We start from the raw sequence: 22,348 nt of genomic DNA on the forward strand, positions 1-22,348 counted from the left end.
CCAAGTTTGAAGATAACCCAAGAAGCTAATGACGTATTTGCAAGGTACTCCCCCTGATTTGGTGAAAACAAGGCACAGAAACCAGAATGAGCTTTTTAAGATGGGATATCAGGAGACTCTTCCAGGCACAAAGGGTGGTAGAAAATGTAGACACACATCACCCCTTCTTAAAAAAATTAGGACACTAGGGTCAGAATGGATCTATCAAGGTCAAGATGGTCTTCAATCCCCAATTAGAACCCCAGGACAGGCAGCAGAGTTGAGGTGCAGATTATTGAGAAGCAGCACAGTTTTCTGATGTACCAAAGTGTCATCAGTGGGTTTGCGTCACCCAAGAGCTTCTGGCATGTAGTTCCCAAACATTACCGATGGGGAGAGAAAACCCAGCAGGAATTCCAAATATCCGAGTGGAGCAATTTACATCCCCTGCTCAAGGACAGGGCACGCCAATGTGATGTATGAAGTTTGAGACGAAGCTCGTCCTGGATGACCTGATCAAAGAGTTACCTTATGAAGTCCAGCAACTTTGGGTATGTAGGAGACAGAGTAAGTGCGGTTCTTGTCGTTGTTTGCAACCACTCGTGCCTGTACAAAGAAAATAAAATGGTCATTCTGCTCTGCATGGATTATTCCCGGCCTGCCACTTCAGCATACACAAGGTACACATTATAATGCCAACACAAAAACAGTTACAATAAACCCTTCGGAGCAAGTAGCAATAAGCATTAAACGACGGTCTTCAACAATATCTATTGTTGAAAACAACTACCGAAAAGCACGTTCATTACCTCTTCAGTGTGGCCTTCGGGATCTTCCACAAACACCAGGACCTCTCCAAGACCAGCGTTGATTGTCTCCACTGTAAATTCTGCAGGCTTCAGGACTACGTTACCTTGTGGCTCAATACCTAGAATCAGATATGAGAGGCGCTATCACAATAATATTCCTACCAGGTCAAAGGACAACACTATCCCTCACACCTGATTTAAGGACATGGTCAAGTTGACATACCATTCCCCAAGCCCAAGGGTTTGCCCTGACTCATCTTCTGCTGTCCTTTACCCTAGATGGAAGGACATACAACAGGCAGAAAACTAACCCTTAGTACAGGTCAGTTGGACAGAACACCTGTTATCCTGGGAAACAGTTGAGAAAGGTACTGGATAGTCATTGGGCTAGGAATTATGGTGTCACTTGGAGAGGAATGTCCTTACCTGGCCCATAAGCTCGAGCTTTCTTGGGGTTGAGTTTTGTCCTGAGTGGAGCACCAGGCTTCAGCTTTGCCTTTGGGAACTGTGAGAGATAGGTCATCACCGAGTGTTCATCTACATTGGGGTCCACAATCTCCTCAGGGGCAATTACCTTCAAAGAGAGCAAAGAAGATCGGGGTGAGAGATCAAATGTGAGAGGCAAGAGGGGTGGGGGGGGGGAAAAAAGAGGATAAATTTAAAGATCTGATTCAGTATGAACGATGTCTGGATCCAAAAGTTAAAAAATGCATAGGAGACAGATTCCACTGAACCTGCTCCACAGATTCTGTGGTATCTTCACAGATACAGAGACTCACCTGAGGAACCCCCAGCCAGTCGTCAGCTTGCTGCATAGCCTCCCGGGCATTGCCCACAGGCTGATTTGGGTCCCAATCCTGCCAGTCAGGGCACAGACCTGCGGGAACAACAAACTCCATTCAAACAAAAAAACCAAAGCAGTGTGGAATTCCTGCACCAGGCAGCTGAGAAAGCCCACACACCAAAAACTACAACCTCCATAACCACTAGATGTCAAACATTTCCACCATCACCAGTTCATTCTATTGTCCTAGTTCTGGGTAATTTTATTCTGCTCAAACACAATGGAACATAAAAGATCTCACATACACATCTGAAGTGCAGTAACTGTGGACCAGGACCCAGAAAACTGCCATTAACACAGAGCTCTCAGTGAAGCTGATGCCATGATTGATGGCCAATCATCCCAACTGCAGGCTGTGCATGCAAGCAGCATCACTACTCCTGCTCATGACCAGTAACGTAGCAGGAGCTGGGGCTGTGCCAGGCCAGCTCACATCTGGTTCTCTTTATCTTTAATTGTATTTTGCTCTGTTACAACATTTCCAACATTGCCAATTCAGCACTTTCAAACCCATCCCTTTGCTTGGTGGGCTCTTGGGGACGTCCCAGTTCTCCATCACGTCCACGGTGTTGTTACTTCACAGCCTTCAAGGGTCACCTTCACCAGCTGAATCATTCTGGGAAATTGTGTCAAGTGAACCATGAGGCACTGCTGTGCACAACGAGAAGTGGGAGTAGTCCACTTGACCCTTTTGCCTCTTCTGTCAATTAAGACCACGTTTGACCTTTCACTTTCCAACACTAACTCCCATACATCTAGATTCCTTTAATATCTAAAATCTATCAACTTTTCTTGAATATACTTAACTGCCAAACCTCCACAGGCCACCCAGAATGGAGCATTCCAATGACTTACTAACAAGATGAAGAAATCTTGTATTCTGAAATGCCAACAAAATATTTTGAGACTGTGACCCCTGGTTCTGGATAACTCTGTGGGAGAAACAGTCATCTCCATATCCATTGTCAGGCCCTGCATGAAATTTTTACATTTTGGTGAGATCATTTCTTATTTTTCAGACCTCCAGAGAGCAAAAGGCCCAATCTGCTTAATCATTCCCGAAGAAGGGTCTCAGCCCAAAACGTCAGCTGTTTGCTCTTTTTCAGGGATGCTGCCTGGCTTGCTGAGTTCCTCCAGCATTTTGTGCACGCTGCTTTAGATTTACCAGCATCTGCAGATTTTCTCATGTCTATAATCTCACCTTGTTTAACAAATCTACCAAACCAGGATCCTGTCCGGTAAACTAACACTGTGCTCACTGTACCATGACATATAACCACCCTCAAAGTGAGAGCAGACCGGAACACACTATTACGAACAGTCAGACCAGGTTCTTGCAAACTGGCAACAGGACATCGCTACCCTAATAAACAAATCATCTTGCAATAAAGGCCAACATATTGCTTGGATTCATGTTGTACTTAACACAACTTGCAGCAGTTTGTGCAGGTCCCTAACACAAACACATCAAAATTCTCAACACTTAACCATGCTGCCGCCAATCTCAACATTAACACACATCTTTCTCTCATCACTTAACTCTGCCACCAATCCCAACGTTAACCCTAAATTTCTCCACACCTTTCCTTGCAGCTACACATCTGTAAATTCTATGACCCTACTGAAACTGTCAGTTTCTGCCATCTCCTCGAGCACATAATGCAGCTACCCTCCAGTCACAGCAAATCTTCCATTAATTCACCAGAATACACTCAGGTTTAAAAGCCAAGCTTGTTTTAAATAGTTGCACTAACCCCACCACCCTCTCACCCACCTACCTGGTGCACAGTTGTCCACCAGGGCACCCAGTGCCTTGCCATCCTGCCAGTCTCGGTTAAAGTTGGTGATGGGCAGTTGTGGGATCTTATTCTGGATCCATCCCAACAATCTCTGTTTGGGAGTCTGCTTCTTGATATCTTCATCATCCTCATCCTCCCACATGGGCATAGAGATAGAATAATGGAGGATGAGAGTCCAGATCAGGCCCAAGATAAGCTTCAGATTCCCATCCACAATAGCCTTGCTGTCTGTAAAATACAAATTGGGACTTTGGTTAGCACTCAACAGTAAAGCTTTAGACAGAAATAAACGTCACAATGTATCCTATCTGGTTGTGTCGCCGTCTGGTATGGAGGGGCCATGAGAAAAAGCTGCAAAAAGTTGTAAAACTCCATCATAAGCACGAGCCACCCCAGCATACGGGTCACCTTCAAAGAGACAACTCCCATCATTAAGGACCCCCGCCACCCAGGACGTGCCTCTGCTCTCATTGCTACCATCAAGGAGGATGTACAGGTGGCTGAAGACAGACACTCAACATTTCAGGAACAGCTTCTTCCCCTCCACCATCAGATTTCTGAATGGACAATGAACCCATGAACACTTCTCAGTGTTTCCCCCCTCACTTTTTCCACTACTTATTTAATTTTATTTCTTTACATACACTTTGTATTGTAATTTTTATTAAGTACTGCTGCTGAAAAATAACAAATTTCACGACATGCAGTTATGCCGGTGATATTGTCTTCTTCAGATACAGAAAGGCACATGAATGGGTTGACACAGTAAATTTAAAAAGGATCAAGGAAATTATTCAGGAAAACCACAACTTAAATCTTTTCCCTTACTTTATGTGCAATTCATATGTAGATTTCATCCTTACTTTCCCAAGTTACTGGTGTGTGATATGTGTGTTATACACCTTGGTCAGGAGAAACGTTGTTTCGTTTGATGGTACACATTTATATAGTTAAGTGATAAGAAACCTGACTTGACAAAACCGGTGTAGTCTCCGGCTCACCGAACCCATGCAGCTTCTGCATTGGGAGCGATTGATTAGATAGTGGAAAGGACGCTTTGCTCAGTAACTAACCAATACTGTGCCAGAAAAATATCATCAAGATTAATTCCTAACTTCACCGTCAGCAATAGTAACAGATACAGCCTTTTCCTACTAAGGAAGTGGTTACAGGATATTTAAATCATAATAGGACTAGGCAGAGTAATACTGATTAATGAAAGGGTACCTAACTGGTAAAAGAGAAAGGAGAAACTAGTGGTTGTGTATTGACTTTCTGAAGGCTTTTATTAAAAAGCACTGTGGATATTCACTGGGATTTATTGGGTAATGAGAATGGACAGAAAATAGAATAAATGTGTAGTTTGGCTGTGAGCTTGCAAGTTGCTGCAGGAATCTGTAACGAGCTTCAGTTGTTCACATTCATGATTTGGAGGAAGGACATCGTTTATTAATGAAAGCAAATTTGATGGCAGTGTGGTCAACGAGACTTCGGTAGGCTAAAGAAAATGCAAGGTTGTGGGTTGGTGAGTGTGCAACCAAACCAGCAATATCCTTCTGTGAAACACATGCCAGCAGAGATTATCACTGATTAATGAATTAGTAAAAATAATTATGGCCTTTTTTTAAAAAAATTGTTTGTTTATATGTATTCATTATTTTCCTACTAATAAAAGTACAGACAGGCTGAAATAAAGTATTTAGAAACTGTCCAAAGATTATTAATATTAATCTCAAAAAGAATTAAAAACACATTTCTAAATTGTATTGTCATTGTAACCATTTAAGATCTGCAAGGATTGCAAAATATACAATCCAACATCACGTGCTCTCACAACCGTCCACCTGGCTCCAAGCTGGTGTGGGACATTTCCTGTGAAAACATCTCACTGCTCTTGGGTTGTAAAAGAAAAACCATTTGCTGATTCATTTGATGGTAAAGATAATCATTATGTATCATTTTATTATGAGTGGGGTTTAAAGAATCGAGGGTCAGCACTGCACGTGAAGAGCTGGAAAAAATTTTGTTGGTGCCCTCTCACTTTATTTGTTTAGAAATACAGATGGTAACAGGCCCTTCTGGCCAATGGGTTAGTGCCAGCCCATTACACCAATGCAGCCGATTAACCTACCAACCCGTATGTCTTTGGAATGTGGGAGGAAGCCAGAGAACCTGGAGGAAACCCACACAAAGAACGTACAAACTCCTGACAGACAGCGCAGGAATTGAACTCAGACTGCCGGTGCTAGAGTGCTATGAAAACCACTACACTACCATAACTCCCCATCTGCCATAGGTTTCCCATCCCCGTTAAGGACGTGGCACATGGAATGAAAATGTGGAAACAATGGGATCATTTTGGTTGAAAAAAAATAGGATTGACTTTTTAAAAAATGGTTTTTAAAAAAACCAGAATGATGTTAGTGCCCTTGTACAGTTAAAATGTCAGTAATTCATGCAGATACAATAAGCAATGGCATGGGATGGTCTGTTTGTTACATGAAGTAGACTGGCCTATGCTCAGGTTTGGAAGAATGAGAAACCTTCAGCAACTTCCATTGAAACATTCAAATTCTTCTTGAGGTTTGATAACAATGTTTCCCCTGCTGGAGTGCTTGGCACCAGGCACCAGACTCCAGGTAAGAGTTCACATCAGACAAGAAACATTGTCACCCAAGTGGTTCGTGAAACTTTGGTACTTTCTACACAAGACAGCTGTGGAGACTCAGCATATTTAAGGCAGGAATCAATGTTTGTAGAACTCAAGCTAATCAAGGCCTAGGTTAATGCAGGAAAATGCAACCATGGAAATGATTCTGCTTTATCTTATCAAATGGCAGAGCAGCTTCTCTCTCTCTCAAGCTCTTGTGGCTCTCCCAATAAATCAGGTATTATTCACAGTAAAATTACAACATTGAATAAAAATTAAAAATGAATTCGGGCCAGTGACCGTTCAAAGCTTGATCAAAACAAGTGCTGGAACCACCCGCCCCACCATGAGTAATTTTCTCCTTGCGAGCCACAACTTCCCAGCTGTTGCAGAGATCACTCTCACTCATCTGGGAGTTGCAGGCTGGGGCCATGGCCAGCATTGATATTTTCACTAATGTTCCAGTACAGTCAGGCAGCAGATCCCAAGGATTTGAGAGCTAGTGCTTCCCTCCCCCTCCCAACACAGAATACAGGAGGATTTCCTCCGACACTATACCCGGCTTGGCAGGGCTCCCAGTGACCCTTACTGCTGTCACAGAAAGGAATACTGCTGTCAGATATTCCGCAGGCAAGAGACTTCAAAATTAAAAACTTTTCAAATTTCCACCAATTTGCAGTCCTTGTCCAGATCATATCAGCCATCTGCCTCCAACTCCCTGCATTCCGATCTAATTCCCTGCCCCACTGTGCTATCTGAGAGTGTAAGACATGGGTAGCAAGCACTAACTACCAAAAGCAAGTGCGAGTGAGATGCAGCAAGCGTACAAGTCCGCACACATATTCCGCGCAGATAGAAGGTGATGTAAAGTCCAAACTATTTGTTGAGACACAAACTGACACAGAGGCTAATACGGCTTCACTGAAGATTCATTCATACTTTACCATGAAAGGATACAGGCACACAGAAGAATTGCCTTTCCAAACAACCAACTCATTGGCAACTCTACACCACAGTGAATAACCCAATCCCTAAATTAACAGCAACTGCATCCTTTATTCAAGGAAAGCATTATTTGTTTAAACCATGACCCCATATATTTAAACAATGGACAGCTCTTAAAATGTACAATTGCACTAAGTAGTTGTTATCCTGAAGAAACTGATCCGGAGATGTACTGAATAACCTCTACCCGGAATAAATAGCAACTCTACATAGGGAGTTTACCCCAACAAGGAATAATTACATACAGTTAGATTATCAGTGACCTTTAACCCGAACAATGAGACTGTATGGTTCAAAACCAGATCTCCATACAAGTTGTACACCACAGGCTGCTTAGCCCTTCCTGCTGTGCCAATTCTTTAACACAGCTCGCCAATTTGTCCCTGCTCTTTTCCCCTCACAGTTTTTTTTCCCTTTCAATTGTTTATACAATTCTCATCCACAAGTTGCAACTGGATCCGTTTCCAGACCCTTTCAGGCAATGCAGTTCAAATCACTTTCCATAAGCTGCCTAGTGCTTGTCACTTACTTCAAATCTTTGTCCCCTGGTCACAAGACCAGCCCCCAAAAATAAAAGTCCATCAAATATCCTTTCATCTTCAATATAGAATTCTCTGCTTCTCTGACCTTCCCATACCAGAAGGGTACCTCATCACTGGAAACAATAGTAAACCTCTTCTGCACCCCTCATTATCATCTTGCTATTGTATAATTATGCTGTTCTTGGAACCTATCCTACTAATGCAGAAGCTATACATGTTTTATAAAATTTAGAATGCAATATTATGAAATTTTGCAAACTCCAAAATATTCCAAAAGCAAATTCCAGGCTCTACCCTCAGTGGCCACTTTATTAAATACACCTGATCATTAATACAAATATCTAATTAGCGAATCATGAGACAGAAACTCACTGCATAAACGTCTGCAGACATGGCTAGAGGGTCAATTGTTGATCAGACCAAACGTCAGATTGGGGGAAAGAAACATGATCCAAGTGACTTTGATCGTTGTACAATTATTGGTGCCAGGCAGGGTGGTTTAAGTGTCTTGGAAACTGCTGACCTCCTGGGATTTTCACGCAGTTTCTCGAGTTTACCAAGAATGGTGCAAAAACCAAACCCAAAAATAAAATCCAGTGAGCAGCAATTCTGAGTGAAAACACCTTGTTAATGAGAGAGGTCAGACTGGTTCAAGCTAATAGGAAGGAGACAGTAACTCAAATGACCCCAAGTTACAAAGGTGGTGTGCAAAAGAGCATCTTGGAATGCACAACGTGTCCAGCCTTAAAGAGGATGGGATACAACAGCAGACCACAATGAGTTCCTCTCCTGTACCTAATAAAGTGGCCATTGAGTGTATGTCTGCTACAACTGTCAAAGGTTACATATGCATTAAGATCAGTCAGCCAGTAAAACATAAAATGACAATTAAGCTCACATTGGCTTTGGTTTTCCATCCAAAATGTATCACTTCCCTCTTCAATGCTTGAACGATTACACCCCCCACCCCCATCTCAACTTCTGTGGTTAATCCACAACTTTGGCTCTCAGTTTTGCTTGACCTGTAAACTTTGAACTGATCAACTATAGGGATGCCAGCGTCATTAAAACAACTCGTGCTAACCCTAGATCACCATTCGGTACGTCTCCTCAGTCTAATTTATCACTCTATAAAGCTTTACATTCCCCAGCCAAACCACTTCAACTTTGCTATGCAATGCTTATTTTAGCAAATGCCTCGTGAAAGAAAAAATTACAAACCAGACAACTCTCAATACCTCAAGCTAGCCACAAAATTTGATGAACATATTTGCTTTCCATTTATTCACTCAAGTGGTTATGTCTCTGATTTTCTACAAACACATCCATACTGCAGATATTAAACTCACTGGGCTGAACAAACAGCTGTACAGCACGTGCCTTTTTAATCTGAAAAAAAAATCTGAAGAAACACAGGCATCCATTGCAATGAATTGTATCCCTGCCAGTCTAAAACGTTCTACTCTGCATTGGTGCCCACTGGCTAGCATGGACATAGTGGGATGAATGGCCTTTTCCATGTTGTACCATTAATCCCATCCATCAGCCCAAGTCCATCAAGCTGTAACTCACAGCCCAGTATTTTCCCTATACAATGGGGTACGACTTTCAGCTGAAAAATAATTCTTCATGCAATAAGGCCACAAGACCTAGGAGTAGAATGAGGCCATTCAGCCCATTTTCATATACCTGTCTGGACACCCCCCCCCTCCCCCGCCGACTGCTCCTGTGGCTCCTCCCACGGACCCTGGTATAAAGGCAATTGGAGACACAGCCCCGGCCTCAGTCTCCAGGATGTAGTGTGGTGGTCAATTGCTGCTTGTTCTTTCTTCCAGCCAATAAAAGCCTATATCTCACCTCACTTCTCCGAGAGTTATTGATGGTGCATCAATGCCCCGAACAGGAATCTAACAACTTCTGTTTTAAATACACCCATGGACTTAGCCTCCACTGCAGTCTGTGGCAGACCATTCCACAGATTCACCATTCCTTGGCTAAAAATCCTCCTTTTCTAAAAAGTCACCCCTCAATTTTGAGGCTGTGCTCTCTAGTTCTGGATAACCCCATCCCTCACCCAGAGGAAACATCCTCTCCACATCCACCCCATCCAGTCCTTTTAACATTTGGTAGTTTTCAATGAGGATACCCCCCACATTCTTCTAAATTCCAGTGAGTACAGGCCCAAAGCTGCAAATGCTCCTCATATGTTAACTCCTTCATTCCCAGAATCATCCTCGTAAACATCCTCTGGACTCTCTCCAATGAGAGCACATCCTTTCTGAGATAAGGAGCCCAAAACTGTTGACAATACTCAATGTGTGGCCTGACTAGTGTCGTTTAAGGCTTCAGCATTAAATCCTTTCTTCTATATTCTACTACCCTTGAAATAAATGCAAACATTGCATTTGCCTTCTTTACCACAGATTCAACCTGCAAATTAACCTTCTCGAAGTCTCGCCATGAGGACTCCCAAGTCCCTCTACACCTCTAATTTTTGAACATACTCCCCATTTAGATAATAGTCTGCAATATTGTTCCTGTTAGCAAAATGCATTATCATACATTTCCCAACACCATATTCCATCTGCCAATTTTTTGCCCATTCTTCCAATTTGTCTAAGTCCTGCTTCAGTCGCATTGCTTCCTCAGCACTACCGAACCCTCCACCCATTTTTGTATCATCCGCAAATTTTGCCACAAAGCCATCAATTCCATTATCTAAATTACTGACGACAATGTGAAAAGTAGTGGTCCCAACACTGACCCGAGGAACACCACTAGTCACTGACAGCCAACCAGAAAAGGCCTTCTTTATTCCCATTCACTGCCTCCTGCCAGTCAGCCATTCCTCTCTCCATGCCAGTATCTTTCCTGGAACGCCACTGGATCTTATCTTGTTAAGCAGCCTCATGCGAGGCACCTTATCAAAAGCCTTCTGAAAATCCAAGTAAATGACATCCACTGCCTCTCCTTTGTCCACCCTGTTGATTACTTCCTCAAAGAATTCCAACAGATTTGTCAGGCAAGTTTTCCCTTTACAGAAACCATGCTGACTTTGATTTATTTCACCATTAATCTCCAAGGACCTCGAAACCTCACCTTAATAATAGACTCCAACACATTCCCAACCACTGAGGTTAGGCTCACTGGCCAATAATTTCCTCTCTTTTATCTTCCTCCCTTCTTTAAAGAGATCATAAAGAATGCCCTTATGATCTTTCTACCAATTAAATTTACTCCTTGTCTGCAACCTCTCCACCAAAGGGGAATATACTCTTCCTACCCAGTATTTTATTCAGCATAATCAAGTTTCCCCTTCAGCTTCGTCTGCTCCTAAGAAACAACCCCAGTATATTCAACCTTCCCTCGCAGCAAAAAATTTTCCAAAGCTGGCAACTTTTTCAAATCTCCTCTGCACCTTCTTCAGTGGAAGCACATCTTTCCTGTAAACATAGTGACCAGAGACCATACACAAAAACTCCATTTGTGGTCTAGCTAGCATTGTATATCATTTTGGCATCACCTCCCTACACTTCGATTCTTCTAAGCTATTAAAAGAAAGAATCCCATATGGCTTTTTAAACCACTACCTTTAAAGATCTGTGGCCATACTTCTGCTGTGGAGTATTCTCTTTCCCAATGCATGGCTCCAAGTACATTACCTCATTTCTCTGGATTAAATTCCATTTGGCATTTTTCTGTCCAATTGTCTCTAAACCCTCTATATCGTCCCCTGTTTTTCTACCTTTTCAATCTAGGTTCAGCTTCTTATCCCCATGCCAAACTGGTTCATAGAAGCTTCCCTAAACAAGGCAAAGCTACAGTGTGGCACCAGAAGCATAACGTTACTCTTTAAAATCTGTTTGTAGGGCATCTTTACTTCTGTATTCAATACATTATGCTGTAGTATCATTATGGACCAAGTCCCTTGGTATTTCAGCCTTCCCCTGCAGAATTTGCTGCAGCCACTCTGTAGTATTCTTACCCCGGGACCAGGGTGGTAGTGCACAATGCCAGAATTACACCTGCAAACACAGAAGCACTGTCCCAGAGATAACTTCACTATCTGTAGAGTTGATTTACCCATTGGCACTGAATGCATTGCACATGGGAAAAACCTCTCCCCTCTGTACTGAGGACCAAATACTGATTAGCCACCTCATCCCTCAAGGATGCAGAAGCCCACAAGAACTCAAAGTCTATGTTCCATTTTCCATGCCTGTCCTCTGGGTGCTCCAGTTTCTTCCCACTGCCCAAAGATTTGCCGGTGAGTGGGTTAATTAGTCATTGTAAATTGTCCTGTGATAAGATTAGGGTTAAAATGGGGGTTGTTGGGTGGTGCAGCACAAAGGGCTGGAAGGGCCTGTTTTGTGCTTAATCTCTAAACAATCAGCCGGTCCATCGAGCCAAGGGACAATCATCTCCAGAAACACGTTATCCACTCGACACCATGACCGCAGCATCATCCGCCATCAGCCAAGCTCCAAAACCCAGAGCTCAGACTCCTTGAGTCGACAACATGCCCTGCACTCGCGTTTGTCCAAAATACAGGAATTGCTCTGAAATTTCCGTGTGACACAGGATGTGTATTCCGTCAGTCAGAGGTGCTCTGCCCCTCTAATAAATTAAATCACCAAACAAAAATAAACAGCTTATTAAAAAAAAAGAGAAACCCACCTATCAGCACTTTTACTTGTATTGACATCACTCAGCCCAATCATCTTGCTGGTTTCTGCTCTTTGGTCACTCCTTACTTCTGACAACAACTTATGGATAACACCCATTAGTGTTCACCAAAACGTACAGGAGCAACACTCCAAAACTGTGCTGATGACAGATGATAGGGGTAAGGCAGCTAGGAGAGGGAAGCCCATGAGGGTATCCAGACAAGCACTTGAATTGCCATGACATTGAGAGCAATAGACATAGTGGCATAGCAGATCACGCAATCGCTTTATAGTGCCAGTGATAACCAATCGGGGTTCGATTCCTGCTGCTGTCTGTGAGGAGTTTTACATGCTCTTTTCCCCATGACTGGGTGAGCTTTACCAGCAGCCCTGGTTTTCTCCCACACGCCAAAGATGTGGAGTTAAGGTTATGAGTTATGGGTATGTTATGTTGGTGCCAGAAGTGAGGCAAAACTCGTGAAATACGTCGTTTCCATCAGCAAGGAACGTACCCTAGCACAATGGTCACTGACTTGATTTGATGTCACTAACAATTTCACCGCGTGCTTTGATATACGTGTGAGAAATGAAGTTAATCTGCATTGCTCAACTGCTTGCAGATTGCAGTAGTGTAGATACATACTGATGATTGAGAGACACGGTTGGCCAAGGACCTGCTTGCGCATGTGGGACATCTTTCCTACTTCCATTCTACTAATGCAGTGCTAAGAGCCTCTATTAGATCAGTCTTTCCCTTTCAAGACAGAGAGCCAAGGCCAGCTTGGTCTTTTTTGATTGGTTTCCAATATAATTAATTTTCCTGTTTTCTTCAGTGTCTTACATTATTCAACAGTCTGTGAGCCTGGTATGTGTCACTAACCACTAACTTCAAAAACATGCTCATGAGCAACTATCGCATCCATTTCACGTCCGAGTTTATACTAGCCACCAGTCCGCAGGCTGCCAAAGCTGGTTTGCAGCCAGTGAGTCAGCCTCAGGTGAAGGGGGGAGCCCTGGCTGGTGTGGGATAGGAACCCCATTGTACAATGGAGCACATGTATGGGGTGCGTTAAATGAACATCAGTAAAAAAAAACCAGGAATTTAGATAATATCATATCCTGGCTGACCACTCCCGACTACCAGACCCACATCATCACCAAATCTCTTTTTGTAAGATCGACTTTAGTTTATTCACATGTGCTGTTGCATCAATGACCAACACAGTCAGAGGACGGCGCTGAGGGCAGCCTGCAAGTGTCACCATGCTTCCAGCGTTAATATGGCACGTCCCCAACTCGCTGACCCTGCCTGAACACCTTTGCAGGGTGGAAGGAAACCAGTACGTCCAGAGGAAACCCTCCCAGTTGCAGGGAGAATGAACAAACCCTTGTGGGCCGAAGGGCCTGTACTGTGCCATAGGGATTTTTTTTTCTATAAACCCCTTACAGACTACAGCAGGAACGGAATCCCCATCAGTCATCTCTGATACTGTAAAGCAACCGCAATAACCACTAAACCATTAAGCCCTCCCAAATGCTCTTCAGCATCACGAAATACATTTACTTCCTGAGGCTTGATTCAAGTATTTGTTCTCCATTGCCTTCTGTGGTAGAGAATTTGCAGGTTCACCACCTCTAGGTGAGAATTTATCCTAAACTGTTTGAAATATATGAACCAAATCCTGAGACTTTGACCCTAGCTCTATTATCTAGCCATCAAGAGCACCCTCCCTGCATAGAGTCTGTGTGATTCCATTAGGATTTTAGAGGTCTTCTTGTCATCTCCATTCATTTTCCTAAACTCTAGTGTACGCAGACCTAATCTTTCTTCAGATGTCAGTGCTACCTTCCCAGGAATCAGTTGGCTTGAACTTGGCTACGCTCCCTCCATGGCAGGAACATCTTTTCTCACTCCAGATGTTGAATGACCAAAGCCCTGTGTAGCTGCAGCAAGACATCCTTGTTTGTGTACCCTAACCCCAATGTGCAATTTGGCTTCCTAAATGCTTGCTGCATCCCAACACTCATTTTCAGTAACCTAGGTGCAAGGACACCCAGCTCTTTCCACACCTTCCCTTTCTCCCCACCACCAGCCAGATAACACTCTTTCCATCTTTAAAAACCAAAGCAGATGATTTTGTATGTCCATATTAAACTGCTTCTGCCAAGCACTTACAGACTTACCCACACTAGAGCCTTTCTACATCCGCTTCACAGCTCACCAACAGCTACACCATCCCCTATCCTCAAAGCATTGGCTCACATGGACATGTGGGAGAAACGGCATCTGAAATTAGGGAGATACACCAAGGACAACTAGGCTCCAAACCCCAATTCCTGTGGTATCCAGATAGTTACTGCCTGCCTCCCCGAAAATGGTTTATCCCAAATGTTTTTCATTAGCCTACTGATCTGCCTTTATCCGATCTATGCGTTACATTTGCAAACAAAAAGCCAACAGATTTGTTCAGCACTATTTCCCTTTCACAAGCCCACGCTGACTTTGTTAAATCTTGTCAACACTTTCCAAGTATCAATAAAAAAAATAGATGTCATAATTTTCTCCACTGCCAACATAAGACTTACTTTATTTTAAATATATACAATTCCATGCTCCGCCCTTCCTCTTGGCTTTAAAAAAAAGTGGACTTACATTTGCTAACCAGTTTACAGAAACTGCTCCAGAGTACAAAGAATTTCTGGAGATGACCACTTTTTTTCCAGGGCCACTTCCTTTAGCACTCTGAGATAGAGATTGATGAGGGCTTGATAATCTGACAATTTTACAGCAAGGGAAATTAAGGGCAGTACAGAAGCATAGCAGTGAGGCATAATGCTTAACCTAGGTTCAATTCCCACCACTGACTGTGAAAAGTTTGTGTGTTCTCCCGTGACTACCTGGGTGCTCCAGTTTCGTCCCACATTCCAAAGACATACAGGTTAGTGTTAGTGAGCTGTGGGCACGCTATGTTGGCACCAGAAGTGTGGCACCACTTGTGGGCTGCCTCCAGCTCATCCTTGGATTGAGTTGGCTGTTGGCACAAACAACACACTTCAGTGTTTCGATGCACCCATGACAAATAAACCTAATCTTTAAATCATTTCCTCATGACTATGGATTTTCTTCTGTTTCTGCCCGTCACTTCTTTAACTTATCTAGGAGGTTACCTACATCCCCCTTTGTGAGGACACAGCCAACATACGAGTTCAATTTCTCTGCTACTTCTCTACTTCCTGTTACAACTTGCACCTTCTCTGATAGCAGAGGACTTCCAGTTATCCTGTTACCATTTCAGGAGGTTTTTATGATCCTTGCAAGCTTACTCTTGTACTCCAGCTTCTCTCTCAAATACTCCTTTGTCCTCCTTTGCTCAGAACAAAGGGTGCTCGGCCTGGAACTTTATGGCCGATTTTGGTCCCTGCCTGACGTGCTGACCATTCCTGTATTTACACTTTGTTCACTGCTAAGAATCCAGCACCTCCAGTGGTCCAGAGTAACCAAATCAATTCCATGCAGCAGGTGGTCAGCCAGCTCAAACGCTGTGATGCACAGCGCGCCAGAGGCATTCCTGAGTGCCAGGAGCAATATCCTTCAGAAGTGAGTTGAACCACCACAGGGATTCTTGAAGGAAGGCAAATGTCAGACAGAAAATAAAGGGCAGAGCAGGCCATTGCTTTCGGTAGCATGAAATTTGTTGAATGTGTTCTCAATATTATTTACTACTTGTTTATTCATTTAGAGATACAACATAGAACAGGCCCATCTGGCCCTTCGAGCTGCACCAGCTCAGCAACCCAACAATTTAACCCTAGCCTAAGTGCAGGACAATTTACAGTGACCAATTAACCCACCAGTCAGAACATCTTGGTACAGTGCGAGGAAACAGGACTACCCAGAGGAAACCCACGTAGTCACAGGGAGAATGTACAAACTCCTTATTTGTCTGCTTCTTATTACGAGTTTTTGTTTGTAAGTGCATAATTGTCTTCTTTTGCACGTTAGTTGTTTGTACATGGTTTTCCAGTGACTTGATTTTTTTTGTATCTAGTGTGAATGCCGGCAAAAAAATTAGTCTTGGTGTAGTATAAGGTGACACATACGTATTTTGAATTGTAAGAGTACTTTGGCAAAGTGCTAAAAAGTGCTGGGTGGTGTTGGGGGTGGTGTGTTTAGTACATACAGACAGATCAAAACACTCTCAGGAGAAACAGAAATACCTTTCGGACAGAATGACACTCAGATTCTGGAAAAGATGCAACAGGCAGGGACGATAGGAAACCACCAACACTCGTGGAGTTGGGAAAGATTAATGGCTGCCAGCCATTCACCACAGGGCCCAGACCACAACTCTCAGCACTTAAAAATCCAGCCCACAAGCTCCATCTGAGCCAGGCAGTGGCCCAGAGGATAAATCTGCAGGCAGGATTTTGTCTCAGCCCTCTCATGCCAGTCAACTTAGTCAATGACCCGCTGTCTATCTCACACACGCAGTCAGAGACGGCAGGGCACGCACCAATCCCCCCGGCACACCGAAGCTGCTGCAAGATGATGAGTTGGCCCCCGGGGAGCCTCAAGTATTGGACAGCGTCGTGCGAATGCAGAAGGCAGGCTCTCGGAAGGAGCAGCTCTGGGAGAGAGCTGAGTGACATGGTGAGCTGTCAGACCCCAAGGTTATCACTGACACATTCCTGCCAGCTGCCTGAGCAGCTGTATATAGCTCCTGAGCTCAGCCCAGGCTGGGGGAAGGGGAGCAGGACAGCAGCTTGGGACAGGCGTGACTTTGCAAATGTGTCAGGAATATTCTGGAAGGGCAACCCACAAGACCACATGTGATGCGAGGACAGCTGGAGCCTGGGAGCTACCGATGGGACTGACTTCCTGACTGGATATTTTATGGGTTGGGGTGGAGTGGAGACTGTGAAAGGGTAAAATGCAAAGGAAAAGCAGGAACAAGAATAAAGTATGGCCAACTGAGCCTTGTGACAATGCATCGACTGACTGATTTTTTTTTGTTTGAGTGACCCCAAAAACACTCAAGTGATCAAATAGCTCATGGCTAGGCTTCCGTTGCCATCTCAAGAGATCCTAAGACAGTTTTTAGCTCTGCTCCATGATTAAATGAGCTGTACAGTTGATACAAGGTTGAAGATTGGGAGCCTCTCTGCCTAGAATTCAAAGTCTGAGATTGAAATTGTGATCCAAAGATTGTGAACAAATGCAAGGGTCACTTCTAACCATGGGCAGCAGGATTTATAGATTTTTTCCCCAGACACGTAGAGGAGGTCACTGCAATGTGATATTTTAGACTCCCATTTGGTAAATTCCGATTTGTATAGAAGCGATTCTTTTTGATTAAGAGATACAGCACAGTAACAGGTATTTCCAGCCCAACGAGCCCATGCTGCCCCGCACATCCATGCGACTATTAACCGAAGCACTCGGAGGAAACCCTTGCAATGACGGGACGAACGTACAAACACTTTACAGACTACAGCAAAGCTGAACCCAGGCTGCTGACGCTGTAAATGCATTATGCTAGCCGTTATTAACGGACGTGAGCACCTGAGTGATAGTCAAGAGGATTTTACATGTACTTTAATCCCATTAGATTCAAGAGCTGCTACTAATGAGCATGAAGCAAGAAAGTGGAAAGAGGTGGAAGTCATTTCCCCACCAACCCCGCTACTACAACAGCAACATGTATTTAACAGTGTCTTCAATGTAGCTAAGCTGGCCAAGGATCTTCACAGGATCAGTTAACAGAACAAAAATTGACATCAAGCAACAGGTGACAGAAAGTTTGGTCAAAGATAGTTTTTGAGAAGAAAGGAGGAAAAGAGGCTTGGGGAGGAATACTAGGACATAGGTCAACAGCTGAAGGCAGAGTACAAGGGGAAGTGGTTAAAATGAGGATGCACAAGAGGGCAGAACTGGAGGAATTAGTATCCAAGAGAGAGGTGTGGAGCTGTACTGATCACAGTTGGGCCAGTGGGTACTGATATGACACTGAACTAGGGCAGTGAGCACTGAACAGGAGTTTGGGGCAAGCAAAAGTTTACAAAGAGTGGCAGATGAGGGGCTATTCAAAATAATTTAAATATTCAATTTTAAAAACTGATATTGTTAATGGTTTCTGCAGCACATGGATAGAGGCAGGGTAAGCAGGTGATGATCCAGAAAGAGATAGACAGTGATCAGGAGAATGGGGAGTTCAGCCTTTTTTCAGTCGGAATATCAAAGATGCAAGCAGACCGGGACCCTGATTAAAAGTAAGATTACATTTCTAATATATCATTTCTAGCCTCAGGTTACCCCAAGGCTTTTCTACAGCCCGAGTAAATACAAAGAGTACTCAGTTTTAGAAAGATGACATGGTCCTATAGCAAAAGGCCAAAAAAAAAAGATTATTTTACAGCTGTTCATTGAAAGGTATTTCTTCTCCTTTAAATAGCCCCACAGGAGGTTTAAGTTGGTGTGGGTAGAATCCCTGTTCAGTGCTTCACCAGAGAAAAAGCAGCTATGATAGAATTGGACTGGACTGACACATCAGTTAGATTTTTGTGAAATTTAAATATGAACCCACAACTTTGGAGAATCAGTCATCCATCTGCCCCAACTGAACCACAAGGCACCAGGATCCATGTCAGCCTCACTCACTAAGTCTTGAAGATCCTGTGGTGGTGAAGTTAGTTCTCAATGACATTAACAAGGTTCCTTTTTCAGCAAGATTCGTCTATCCAAAAAAAAATCAACCACTGGCCCTGCCACATCTTTACAAGGTCTCAGCCAATTTACTGTGACCACAGTTCAAAAGTGATTGGACTGTAAAGCAGGAATGAAAGCAAGTAATTTGTGTAAAAAAAATTCCAAGAAAAATCGTGACCATAGTCACTAATGCAGATGACTGAGGTAAAAATATAGCCCAGTACAATGAAGAGGACTCCACTACTCTTGCTCTACTATGACAGCCTCAGGGCTCCAGAGTCCAGATCTCAATCCCAGCCTCAGGTGCTACCTGTGTGGAGATCTTCACAATCAACCCATGACCACAAGCATTTCCTCCAGGTGCTCCAAATGCCACCCTTCCCCCAACATCCCGAAGACATACCGGTCAGTTAACCAGCCCCTTAGTGCTGGCAAATAGTAGGAAGGTTTACAGGGATACCAGAATATATGTTCTATATGGCTACAAGAAGAAAGGGTGGTATTGCTCCTTTGAGAGCTGACATGGAACCCATGGGCTGAATATCTTCCTACCATATCAGAACAAGCTTCCAAAAGAGACAAGGGATCTAACAACACCCACAGCTTCACAATATCCCCCTAAGCCAACAACCTTCTGACTCACCCAATGGGTAAAGTTGGTTGGTGTGTTCACTCTCATGCTAAGTAACTTCTTTTAACTCAAGTAGTGCTGGCTATTGCTGAGACACAAGATTCTGTACAGATATAAATCTGTCCCAAGTTAATATTACATAATTCGTATAATGATCCAGTGCCAAGGCAGCCAATCTGCCCTTCTATTTGATAGAACCAGTTTATCTCATTTCCCTTCTCTTGTCCATAGGATACACAGTATATACCCAATCCTCCGCCAACGTCTTAACCAATTTCCCTCCACCTCCCCCATCATTCTAGACTCCATCCCATTACAATAATTCGCTATAATTATAATCACTCTGTTTCTCTTATTCATCACTTCCAATGCCTGCTCCAAAGGACCATTATGCCTCTGGACCGAGCAGCCCACCGTAAAAGTTACACGCCAAATTTGATGACGGATGCGTGCGGGGTGGTCTTGGATTTGACACCTGGATTGGCCAACGCGCCATTAGAGGGGATGAGGGTGGGAGGGGGTTTGGGAAGCCACGCGCCAGAGCAGACGTGTTCCTACCGATAGAGACTAGTTTAATCCTCTCTCGGTCCAGGAACTCCAGGGCCACCGACACGTTCTCCAGCTTCATCTGACGGAAGTTGGGCCGCGAGTGGTACTTTCTGTACATCTTCTTCTGGCTCAGGACCTCAAGGAGGGCGATCAGCCTCAGACCGTCGCTGAGGTCTTTCTGCAAGTCACCGATCCGCTTGTTCACACATTTGAGGTGCTCATTACACCAGCGGGTGAACGTGTTCTGCTGGATCTTCTTCCAAGGCGCGTCCTCCGCCAGGTCCTTCTCGGTTGCTGGCATCTCGGAGTCGTCCTGACCGTTGGTGGTTAGTCCGTGTTGATCCATCGCAGTGGTGGGAACCGGTCTCTAAAACTTTGCCCAAACTTTGCGAAGAGTACTCGAATCCGCTGCCGTCAGTGGAGGCGCCCGCGTTTACCTCTTCTCGGCGCTGCCCACACCGCCCGAAGGCTACTCTCCTCGGCTCTCTCTCGCCGAATGATAGCGCTCCCAGCCCAGCCGCACTTTTTAATAAGCGACGGCTGCTCCGAGTTCACGTCAGAGCCCAGGATCGCCAGGAATCCCGAGGCTATGCCCATATATAAACCCCGCACCGAATTAACTGCTCCCGGCCCGCGGCGACCCGCCCCTCCCGCCAGCGGGGCTAATCATAGCCGCCCCGCTCATTGGGCAGAGCTGCTCACTCCGGCCTTATTTTTAGCACAATAAGTGTTCGAGGAAGGAATGGGTTAATCAGGACTCCCAGTGTGTGCAGTGGATGAGTTTACCAGGGAAGGAGGCTATCCTAGTACATCCCACTTTATTCTATGAGTTAATCAACTCTCCATTGGCAGAAGTCGCCACTCAGAGTATTCAATGGGTTAACTTTCAAGGAGAGGTAGGTTAGTTAGCCTGCACTTATACGGTATTCAATGGGTTAAGCCTAGTTTTGAGTTAAATTGCCCCAATTCCTCTTTCAACTGCTAACTCTCCACCAATTTATTAACCTAGCCCTCTCATTCAATAGGTTCACTCCCCAAAGGAAAGGATTACAGTGTATTTAGTGGATAAACTCGCCATGGAAGGGAGTTGGTTATTCCCTCCTTTGAATACAGTGGATTACCTCTCTCCAGGGAAACAGCAAATCTGCCCCTCATCCCCTTTGCATTCAGTGTGTTGCCTCTCCAGATTCAGGTAAATCTGCCCCCATATCCACCCATTCATTCTTAGAGTGAGAGATTAACCTGAGCTTCTGTCCCATTGAAATTTCTCCAAAACATATTTTACATCATCCAAACCCTCCCCCACACCCCTTTCCTTTTCCCCATTCCCCAGATGTGGTTGGATTCCTGCAACAGGAAGTAAGGGCAGAGGAGGCCAAAGAGGAGCCACAAATTTACTGAGCTCAGTTGCTATTTCTGAGCATCTTGGGGTTAATTTTTACTCATTTATTTCTACCCCCCCTACAAGAATAGCTGTACGCATATCCTCATTGATCGCATTTAGCACAAGGCATCACTGCCAGGGGCTAGGCATCATCACTCAGCAATGTAACAACTCACTATCGAAAGCTCTAGCAACACTGCCTTCCACTTTATTAAAGTAATTAAATCTGTTTTCCTCCATAACTTAAAGGTGCCTCACAAGCTATCAACTTCTGAATTAGTTAGATGAGCTGTGTGAGACATTCCTCATGGACTAATGCTGGGTTCTCTGATCATCTCTGTTGCCCCTCTGATCCCCAATCGGGATCTGACTCATATTTCCTGTGTCAGACCCAACCAACCCTCCATTTCCAAGCCAGTAAATCTTTCTCTTTGGACTAAGATCCCAGAGCAGATACTGATTTCACATTCTCACCTGTTCTAACTTCTCTCTATCACCTAATACCCTATCTAACCTGTTCTTTCAGGGTGAAACTACTATTAATATTGGGATCACTATTCTGTTATTATCAATGTGATTTTTTTCCTTTATTAGATGCATCCTCAATGCTCTTCACTATACAGAAGAATGAACAATTTTATCAATTTCAAATATATTTAATATTAAAACATTGATAAGCAAAATACATTCCACTTAGCACAGCTCCAGCAACAAATGAACAGTGCCATATTATCTGATAACAAAGTACAACAGGCAATGAGACATTGCTAAGGGGCCATAACA

At 44.0% G+C, this 22,348-nt stretch overlaps 1 protein-coding gene across 1 annotated transcript in view; it reads right to left on the reverse strand.

Annotated features, from left to right (window-relative positions):
• Positions 1–20,819, reverse strand: part of flncb (filamin C, gamma b (actin binding protein 280)) — a 63,289-nt gene extending 42,470 nt beyond the window's left edge. Inside the window, exons 1-6 of the mRNA XM_059987121.1 lie at positions 20,191–20,819; positions 3,411–3,659; positions 1,568–1,665; positions 1,215–1,362; positions 789–907; positions 508–585 (exon numbers count right to left, since the gene is read on the reverse strand). Of these exons, the coding sequence (XP_059843104.1) occupies positions 508–585; positions 789–907; positions 1,215–1,362; positions 1,568–1,665; positions 3,411–3,659; positions 20,191–20,527 (1,029 nt within the window). The 5' untranslated portion in view covers positions 20,528–20,819. The remainder of the gene's footprint in view (positions 1–507; positions 586–788; positions 908–1,214; positions 1,363–1,567; positions 1,666–3,410; positions 3,660–20,190) is intronic.
• Between the last annotated feature and the right edge of the window lie 1,529 nt (positions 20,820–22,348).

The sequence above is a fragment of the Hypanus sabinus genome, chromosome 13, assembly GCF_030144855.1.
Source record: "Hypanus sabinus isolate sHypSab1 chromosome 13, sHypSab1.hap1, whole genome shotgun sequence".
NCBI classification, from domain to species: domain Eukaryota; kingdom Metazoa; phylum Chordata; class Chondrichthyes; order Myliobatiformes; family Dasyatidae; genus Hypanus; species Hypanus sabinus.